General features: G+C 38.0%; 1 protein-coding gene across 1 annotated transcript; it reads left to right on the top strand.

The window, feature by feature from the left end:
* Positions 1–7982: 7982 nt before the first annotated feature.
* LOC133034459 (uncharacterized) lies at positions 7983–9145 on the top strand. Its single transcript, XM_061109548.1, has 2 exons — positions 7983–8327; positions 8438–9145. Exons 1-2 carry the CDS (start codon positions 7983–7985, stop codon positions 9143–9145), a joined length of 1053 nt encoding a protein of 350 aa, XP_060965531.1.
* Positions 9146–10841: the final 1696 nt, after the last annotated feature.

Genomic DNA, 10841 nt, shown 5'->3' with positions numbered 1-10841 from the left:
GGATGTACGTGTTATGTTCTGAACAATCGGGATCACTTGGCCAAGTTTGATCCCAGGAGTGATGAAGGAACATTTCTAGGGTACTCCACCAATAGTCGGGCTTACAGAGTATTCAACAAAAGGACTCTCTCTATAGTCGAATCAATGAATGTGAAATTTTATGATTTAGAAGGACATGAAGAAGTGTGGATCGAAGATGATTCTCCTGTTCTCTCTGGCTCTAGACCAGTCCTCACTAGACAGCCTCAAGTGTACCCTGACACACCTACAGAGTCTCTAAATACAGCACCAGGCGTATCAGGTGACAATCAAGCAAGTGCCAGTGATCCAGGAAGAGGAAATGAAGTTGATAGTCTCCTGACCAAAGAACCCCAACAAGCCAAAGTACATAAAAATGGACCCCCATCCTGGGTTGAGAAAGCTCATCCTCAGGCAACTGTCATAGGAAATCTGAATGATACCATGGTCACTAGACGTAAACTGCACAATTTGTTAGCCTTTGCCTGCTATCTGTCACAGATTGAGCCTGTTAGGCTAAAATTAGTCTAAGTTTCGGGACGTATTTTCGGTTAGTTTTCACTCTTTGTTTCTAGTTTTAGGACTATTTTACGCTTGATTCTTTTGTTTCAGGTCCCCGGGTGTTTAAAGAAAGTATTTACAAGAATTGAGCACAAGTGGTGAAAGAATTGAGAAGAAAAACCAAAAAATATGTTGCTGCCAAATCCCGTCGCGACGGGACAATATCCCCGTCGCGACGGGGATTGGCAGAGAGAATTTCGAGACAAAGTTGTTTAACCCCGTCGCGACGGGGGCTTTGCCAGTCGCGACGGGGACCCCAGTGACGGGATTTTTGGGCAGTTTCATAATTTCACGAATTTTAAAGATGAGATTTGGTTTAAATAGAGAGAGTTCGTGAAAATTAGGGCATTCAGAATTAGAGCCCTAGAAACAAAGGAGGAGGCTAGAAGAGCGGCTTGTGGCGACCCGGATCAATTGCTTCAACTAGTTCTTTCTCTTCTCTTTAATTTTTCTATGTTCTTTTCTATTCAATGTTAATTATGGATTTGATTACGGATGTTTTGAACTAAACTCCTATTTAGGGAGAATGATGAATGTTGTTTAAGTTTTTTTCCTAGTTAATGAATAATTGCCATTCCTCCATCTTGATTGTGAACACTATTCATATTTGTGTTTAATTTCCATGTGCAAGATTGATCACCTTTTACATGTTTTATGATCTCAATTCGAAATCTGAAAAGTGAGAATTGAGAATGCTAAAATTGGATAGTCTAGGTTTTGATGTGAAACGAGAGTATTTACATAGCCTTTGTGACCAATAGATTATTGCTTAATGCTGATTTCATATTAGTTTAATTAAGAGATTAATTAGAGAGCATGAGATTTAGAACCTAGAAGATCTGAAAAGAGCTAGGTTAATTTATAATCTGTCATTCACTTCAAGAGAAGGGTAGCAATTAGACATTAATATTGGTAACTTAACAACAGAATTCGTCTCTCTATTCTCTCATCTTGATTAATATTCACTTGTTTCTTTAAGTTTCTTGAATTTCTTTCTTCCTTTTTCAATCATAAATACTTTTGATTTGCCAAATAGAATTATAAGTATAGTTTAGTAGTAATTAATCCAATTCCCTGTGGTTCGACCTCACTTGCGTGAGTATACTACTTGATTGCGTACACTTGCGTAGTAATTAATAATTTTCGCAACAAGTTTTTGGCGCCGTTGCCGGGGAATTGTATAAAGATTGATATTACATAAAATTATACTAACTTCTACTTTGGTTAATTCTTTTTGCTTATTTCTAATCTGTTTCTTTTAGATTAAATTTTGTAATATTATTAAAAATTAAATTTTGTTCTAATTTGGTTTTTCTTTTTAGTTTTAGTATTAATTATGTTGTTTCAAATTTTTATCTTTTAATTACTAATTTATTTATTTATTTATTTATTTATTTTTTATTTTTTTAATTATACTAATGTTGTACTTATGAGTTTGACCTGCAAGATAAATCCAGATGCTATATCTTGAGGATTTTGCCCAACAACACAATGAATCATTCTATTCTGCTTGGAGGAGATTTAAAGAGCTTGGAGAGAGATGTTATCCCACTTTCTCAAGTGGATGTTTTACGTGGCTCTTTTATAATGGACTTGATGATGAAACAAAAAGTTGGGTGGATTATGGAGCAGAGGTTACTGGAAAACCTTTGTTAAGGAGAGGCCATGAAGCAATAAATCTGTTGAATGATATGGCAGATTTTGATTATGATTGGCATTGGAATCCATCACTTCAAGGTTGGAGTCATCAATACCCTCCTTATTGTCCAAACTCACCCCAACCAATTGAAGAAGAGGAGGATATACTATCACCTCCAAAAGAGATTAATCGATTGGCAGACATGGTAAAAGCTCTATGTGATAATTTAATGGCGTAGGATTCAGAGAGTTTTAAGGATAATAACTCAAATAACGAAAGTTATGAGAGTTGTTTGAATATAGTAGAAGCACCATCAGATGAATACATAGAAGAGACTGAGCCTAGAATTGAAGAGAAAGAATCCTTTGAAGTGGTTGAAAATTTGGATACATTGGATGCTTGCTCAACAAATGATGAACTCAATTTGGTGAATGAAGAAACATCCATCCTCAATGATGAAATTATTGAAGATCAAATCACAGTCAAGGATGTGGATGGTCATGAGGAAACTGAACAACCAATTGAGAGGTTATTTGAGAAAAGCAAGAAAGAGGTGCCATTGGTGGTAGAAGAATCACTTGTAGTTGTTGATTTGAGGTTGTCAACACCACTATATTATGAACCACCAATGGACCCTTATTTTCCACTAATGTCGCATTCTCCATATTGTATTCTCTTCGAGTTACCAAAGGCTTCTCCCCAAGCACATCATCCAAATTCTTATGTTGTTGGTGCTGACTTTTGTTCAAACTCATCGCTTGCCAAGCTTGAAGGCGAGTACAACAATAATTTTCAAGTTATCTTGCATGACGCTTATTACGGGCGTCAACCGCTTGTTGATGTGGCGCGCAGGTAAGTATCTCTCAACCAAAATTTTATTTTAACACATTGAGGACAATGTCATATTTAGTTTGGGGGGAGAGATTTAAAAATTTTATTTTCTGCACTTTAATTTTCTGTGTTAGTTTTTTTTCTGTTTTAGTTAAGGATGGCAATAAGCTAAAAGATAATCGTGTGCTGCTCTTTAATGTAATGTGCTCTGAAATTGCAAAATAACTGTGTGCTTAATTTTGTTAACTCTTTGGATTAGTTTGGATGCTCGTATAACATGTGTAAGAATGCAATTTGATGATCTGTGAAATATGTTATAATTGTTTTACTATGGTTTGTGGTAAGATTGACTGAATAGCTTAGAACTTGCATGTCTTATTCTTTTGAGGCGAAATCCTTGACAACATTCAATAGGAATATGATTTAGGCATTTGTTGGATAGTTTGAGCCTTTCAAGCCTACCATGAAATGATTATCCTTAGTTAACCCTCTTGAGCCTAAACTTGTTTTGTTCTTCACCTGTTGAACCGAAATATGTATCCACACTGTTAATTTTGTCCTCACTATTTTATCAATGATATCATAAGCTATATAATTAATTTGGGAAAGCAAAATGCATGGTGTGAGAGAAGATAGAAAAAAAAAACTTGCAAGATTGAGAAAAAATATATGTTGTAAGATCAATATCACTGAAAAAAAAAACTGAAAAAAAATTGAAAAAAAAAGAAAAAAACATGATTCAAGAAAAATAATAAAATTCAGTGATGTTGGGAAAAGAAAAAAAAAATTCTCAATCTTGGTTAGTTGTGGGAACACTTTGGGAAATTTGAAATTAGAGGAAGCTTGTGGGTTATTTTTGTGCTTATGATATCTTTAGCCAAAATTGTTTTTTTCCTTTTCCAAATATCTAAGCCATACTCTCTAAACCTCAAAAAGCCCTATTGATTCCGAAAGGATGTTGTCAACATTAGTGGAGAGAGGTAAGCATGCAAGCATATGAGTTATCGGGTAGTGGAATGGCTGGAAAGAGTAAAACCATTATAACATTGTTTCGATTGTGAAGTCATCTTGTGTTTGTACAGTATGTGACAAACTGAGCATCTAATTTAATTGTTAGAGTTGGTAGAATTGAAATTCTAGTTTGAGCAATGGAAGAGAACAGCACATGAGCAGTAGTATTGTGATTATCTCTTAGCGTAGTTAGTAGATTAATAGTTAGTAGTATTTATCTTACTCGAGGGCGAGTAAGAATTTAGTTTGGGGGAATTTGTTAGGCTAAAATTAGTCTAAGTTTCGGGACGTATTTTCGGTTAGTTTTCACTCTTTGTTTCTAGTTTTAGGACTATTTTACGCTTGATTCTTTTGTTTCAGGTCCCCAGGTGTTTAAAGAAAGTATTTACAAGAATTGAGGACAAGTGGTGAAAGAATTGAGAAGAAAAACCAAAAAATATGTTGCTGCCAAATCCCGTCGCGACGGGACAATATCCCCGTCGCGACGGGGATTGGCAGAGAGAATTTCGAGACAAAGTTTTTTAACCCCGTCGCGACGGGGGCTTTGCCAGTCGCGACGGGGACCCCAGTGACGGGATTTTTGGGCAGTTTCGTAATTTCACGAATTTTAAAGATGAGATTTGGTTTAAATAGAGAGAGTTCGTGAAAATTAGGGCATTCAAAATTAGAGCCCTAGAAACAAAGGAGGAGGCTAGAAGAGCGGCTTGTGGCGACCCAGATCAATTGCTTCAACTAGTTCTTTCTTTAATTTTTCTATGTTCGTTTCTATTCAATGTTAATTATGGATTTGATTACGGATGTTTTGAACTAAACTCCTATTTAGGGAGAATGATGAATGTTGTTTAAGTTTTTTTCCTAGTTAATGAATAATTGCCATTCCTCCATCTTGATTGTGAACACTATTCATATTTGTGTTTAATTTCCATGTGCAAGATTGATCACCTTTTACATGTTTTATGATCTCAATTCGAAATCTGAAAAGTGAGAATTGAGAATGCTAAAATTGGATAGTCTAGGTTTTGATGTGAAACGAGAGTATTTACATAGCCTTTGTGACCAATAGATTATTGCTTAATGTTGATTTCATGTTAGTTTAATTAAGAGATTAATTAGAGAGCATGAGATTTAGAACCTAGAAGATCTGAAAAGAGCTAGGTTAATTTATAATCTGTCATTCACTTCAAGAGAAGGGTAGCAATTAGACATTAATATTGGTAACCTAACAACAGGATTCGTCTCTCTATTCTCTCATCTTGATTAATATTCACTTGTTTCTTTAAGTTTCTTGAATTTCTTTCTTCCTTTTTCAATCATAAATAATTTTGATTTGCCAAATAGAATTATAAGTATAGTTTAGTAGTAATTAATCCAATTCCCTGTGGTTCGACCTCACTTGCGTGAGTATACTACTTGATTGCGTACACTTGCGTAGTAATTAATAATTTTCGCAACAGAGCCCAAAAGTGTCTGAGATGCTTTGTTAGATGAGTTCTGGTTGGCTGCCATGCAGGATGAAATGGGAAATTTTAAGAGACTTGGTGTATGGATAATGGTCCCTCGACCAGATGGTGCGAATGTTATAGGGACAAAACGGCTGTTTAAAAACAAGTCTGATGAATTTGGGACAGTGACTAGAAATAAAGCTCGACTTGTGGCTCAAGGATATAGTCAGGTCGAAGGCATCGACTTTGATGAAACGTTTGCACCAGTGGCACGATTAGAATCCATACGCATACTTGTCATCATTGCATGCTTTCTGAAGATCAAACTCTTCCAAATGGACGTCAAGAGTGCGTTTCTCAATGGGGTAATTCAAGAGGAAGTCTATGTCAAACAACCACAGGGGTTTGAAGATCCACATCATCCACACCATGTGTACAAGCTCAATAAAGCCTTATATGGACTGAAACAGGCCCCACGTGCGTGGTATGATAGACTCACCTCATTTCTCATCTCTCATGGCTTCACTCGAGGTACTGCAGATAGCACTCTATTTATTAAACATATTGACAAAGGAATTTTTGTTGCCCAAATATATGTTGATGACATCGTTTTTGGCTCAACTTGTGATAGTGAAGTCCAAACATTTGTCACTTTAATGACTAATGAGTTTGAAATGAGTTTAATAGGTGACCTTACTTTCTTTCTAGGACTCCAAATAAAACAACTAGATCATGGCACATTCATTTCACAGTCCAAATATGTCAAGTCTATGTTAGATAAGTTTGGATTCTCTCAGGTCAAGCATGCACACACACCAATAGGCACCACATCCAAATTGTCACGAGATGAGTCTGGTGACCCTGTAGACCCCAGTCTATATAGAAGTATGATAGGTGGCTTACTATATCTCACAGCGAGTCGTCATGATATATCCTTTAGTGTAGGTTTATGTGCCAGGTATCAAGCTAATCCTAAACAGTCTCATCTCTCTGCAGTCAAAAGAATTTTCAAATATCTAGCTGGGATAGTTAACTATGGTCTTTGGTATAGTTGTGACACGAATACCTCTTTGGTAGGATATAGTGACTCTGATTGGGCAGGGTGTATAGATGATAGGAAAAGCACTTCAGGGGGTTGCTTTTACATTGAGAATAACCTAGTCTCGTGGTATAGCAAAAAACAGCAGTCCATCTCCCTTTCCACTGCAGAAGCAGAATATATTGCAGCTGGTAGCTGCTGCACTCAATTGATTTGGCTGAATAAAATGCTTACTGATTAGGGATATCCTCAACACACACTGACCATCTTTTGTGACAGTACAAGCGCCATAAACATCTCTAGAAACCCTGTGCAGCACTCTCGGACTAAACACATCGACATCAGGTACCACTTTGTCCGAGAACTAGTTGAGTCAAATATGTTGTCAATATCTCATGTGCCCACAACGAATCAATTAGCAGATCTGTTCACTAAAGCTTTAGATACTCAAACTTTTACTCATTTAAGAACATGTATTGGTCTCTGTACAATCTAAACTGTTCTTAGTGTCATCTGATCAATCAATTTTGCCTATGAGTATGCGTGTATGTCACAGTTCTTCAGCAATGGGTTATTCTGTCCTTCCCCATCTACTATATGCTACTTTGATTGATACTACACTTGAATCTTCCCCAGTCAAAAAGGCTACCTCTTCCAGATGCAATGGGAAGAGCTCTCTAACACCTTGTTCTAATAAGTAGTATGCTCCTTCTCTATTAGTTCTTGGTACTCAAAGAGGACGGCTACATCTCCGGAAGAGAGTGAAAGCCATGTCTGGGTACTTAAGCAAAAGCGAGAGTGATATAAAAAAAAAAGGCTTCATATAAAAAAAAAACCACACAAAAACCGTCATTTTTCTATTATCAGTTGTTGCTTAATTGAGAGAGTGGTCCAGCTGATTTTCACTCTTCTTGGACCACATGAGATCAATGTTCACACACGAATGGAGATTCAAGGTTTAGTGCTCTCATGAGTATCATTGTGGCTGGGGAAGGGGAATGATCTGTTGCTCAAGGTGTGCATTACGTGTGTACTCAGAAACTGTATTCATTGATCAGTTGATACCATTTTTTCTTAAAATTTGAGTATCTCTAAGTTTTTTATTTTTCTCTGTTTTGTCTAAGTGTGGGCTAAATGCAAATATTTTTGGTATATTTGTCACATTTCTGGTTTCTTTAATACACTTATTGCCTGATGACGTTGGTTTGTTTCGTTTAGTGTGCCGTATGATGTGGTAGCCAATATTCAATTTGGGCGCGTACGTTTTCCTTGGCAAAAATCAAATTTTTTTTTAAAAAAATCATCATCCTTTTTTTTGCCTGGTCAGTTGTGTCAGGGTGCCTATACTTAAGGCCTACGGAAAGTGATCAATCTCACTTCTTCACTTTCTTCTCAGAAACCCTAAAGCTCTGCATCATTCAAATTTTTTTTCCTCTCTATCATGGAGAATATCACACCCATTGCAGTAACCCCTGTTGCTATGGTTGTTCCATCCGTGGCATCGACTGGTGATCCTACAGTGGCTCCTACAGTCGAGTCTGCACTACCTAATCCCTGTCGTGACATTGTCCTCTACCAGTCGGAGGTTGGTGGTTCTGGACATTCCCCAAGTTCAGAGTCGACCCCGTCTCCCCCCTCACCTCAGGTCAGTCAGAAACCTCGTACGTTTCTAGGTAAGGCTCCTCCTATCTCTAAAAAGGTTCGACCTTCACTGTCATCTCCTTCCCCACCTGTGTCGAAACGAGTCACCCGTTCTTCGTCGAGTCACCAGTCTCCCTCGAAACCTGTAGGCCCTCCTCGTCCTCCATCTAAGTTCTCTATTCCTACCCCAACCAGTGAACGTGTTCAACCCAAACGAAAATCCTCAACTGACACCACGTACATCCACCTGAAAAGAAATCCAAGAAAAAACCCACTCCAGTTGCTTCTACAGAGTCATCTCCCAAACGGTCGTCTAGAGGTTCTAAAAAGTCCAAACTTCCCAAAGCACCTATATCAATTGTCGACCCAACAATAGTACAATGTTTTGTTGATGCCTCTAAAGCCTCTGTCTATCAACGGTGGTTTGGCAGTCGTGAGCTTTGGTTCGAACAAGTGGTCATATTAGATGATTTTCCTGAACTGCATGAGTTTTTAAAACTTAGGGAATGGGTAAACACGGTCACTAACTTGTCTGCTCCTCATCCCATCTTAGTTCGAGAATTCTATGCCAATCTCGATAGAACTGTTATTGCTGAGGGTCATCCAGGGTGTGTGAGTGCCTTTGTTAGGGGTCATAGAGTTCCTTTTGGTCCATCCACTATTGCGTCATTATTGCAAGTTGAGTCCATCAGGAAACCAACATATGGGAAACACTTCAATCCAGATCAATCCTTGATGGGTCGAGTGCTAACTGGCAGGGATGACTATATTTGGGACAAACAGGAAATTCTGGTCACTCATCTGACTCCATTCTATAGGGTTCTTCATCGGGTAGCCTTGTACAATTGGTTTCCTAATTCTCATTTGTCTGCTGTTACACTTGAGATTGGCAAGTTCTTGTATGCTGTAGGCACTAATGTGTCCATTGATCTGCCCTCGCTCATTTTTGAACGGGTACTTTAAGCCTCAGAAACTATTGGCACTCGTAACAAGCTACCATTTCCAAGTTTAGTTCAACGAGTTCTTATGGATGCTCACCCTCCTCTCACAACACATGATTATCAAGTTCAGAATTCGGTTCTCAGTAAGAGCTTTCTCTCGGTGGTCAATAGGAAGCCTTCTTCAACCACTCCCTCTGGAACCAAAGTGAGTAAAGGAAAGTCTCCTATGTTCAAAGGGCTTTCGGATTCCAGCTGGCAGGTACAAATGTTTTCTGAGTTTCAATCTTTTGCCAAACGCTATAAGAAGGATCAAAAGCGTCAGCTTGCCTTTGAGGCCTCCATGTATCAAATGGTTCGCTCTATCAAGTCCACTCTTTTGCGCCATTTTCCTGGGGATTCTCTGCCTGACATCTCTCTGCCTGAGTTTCATCGTGATTCGTTTGGTGCATCATCAGACACGTCTGGAAATAATGCACATATGCAGGGGGAGCATTCAGCCTTTGATCCTGTCACCAGTTCAGCACAACCTGATCTAGATCCTCCAGCTGACTCTGCAACACCCTTGGTGTCGATTGGACCACCTTCCCAGGGGGAGTCTGCCACAGCACAGGAACCCACAGATCATATTCAATGAAGGGGGAGATATTTGTAATTCGTTTCGCTTTTGTTGTGGCTTTGTTTATATTCCTAAAGACACTTATATCTGGATTATTAACTCTTTTTTTTGTGGTCTTTAGTTTTGTTTGTTAGTCATTGAACATAACCTGTCAAGGGGGAGAATGTTAGTGTTATAATTTTGTGACAGTATTTGTTCTGTTCAATGTCTAGTCGTATCTGGATTTTTAGTCTGTTATATCTGCACTAACGTTCTGTTACGTGAGTTTCATTTAAGTATTAGTTAGTGCCATGTGGACTTATTTTGTGGATATATAAATAGTCGGTTTCTGTTAGTAAAGTGGTTATCCATTAAATTATCCAGACAGTTATTTCGGTTGTGTGTGAAGAGAGAGTCGTATCTTGTTTCTTGTTGTTGTGATTACAGGTCAAATCTTGGAGCTTGAGGGTGTTCATCAATGGCGGAATGATCTGAATCTGGAATTGCTGAGTTCAAACTGAAGGGAGTTCAGTGTCATCTTCATCATCAGATCTGAAGGGATTTCAGATTGAAGACATGTTGAAGAAGAGCTCAGTTGCTGCACAAGGGATTGTGCATTAACAATCAGTGTTCTTGATTGTTGTTGGTAATTCATTACTAATTGTTGTTAAGGTTGTATTTGATTCCTTTAGAGAGAATTGGAAATTGTAATATGAACCTTTGTGAATTAGTGGATGAATTTACCCTGGTTCGGGGAACCCAAGCACTAGTCCGCTGAGATGTGTTCTCAGTGCAGATGAAGCTTGTAAATTGGCGTGTGATTTACTGCTTGACTTTTAATTCATGTTCGTAATTCATATCTTGAAATCAATCAATATAAAGATAGACAACTTGGTAATTTGAATCATTAAAATTTACAAGTTGCACTTTCAAACCCTTTTGCAACTAGTCTTGCTTTGAACTTGACTGGTTCAACACCAGGATTACCTTCTTTCTCCTTAAAAATCCATTTTCAGCCTACCAATTTCTTTCCCTCAGGTTTCTTAACCACTATCCATGCCTTATTCTTCTTTAGTGAAGTCATCTCTTCATCAATAGCTTTCAGCCATTTTACCCTGTTTCT

This window comes from Cannabis sativa, chromosome 2, assembly GCF_029168945.1.
Source record: "Cannabis sativa cultivar Pink pepper isolate KNU-18-1 chromosome 2, ASM2916894v1, whole genome shotgun sequence".
In the NCBI taxonomy this organism is placed as follows: domain Eukaryota; kingdom Viridiplantae; phylum Streptophyta; class Magnoliopsida; order Rosales; family Cannabaceae; genus Cannabis; species Cannabis sativa.
This window is presented reverse-complemented; position numbering and strand designations above follow the sequence as displayed.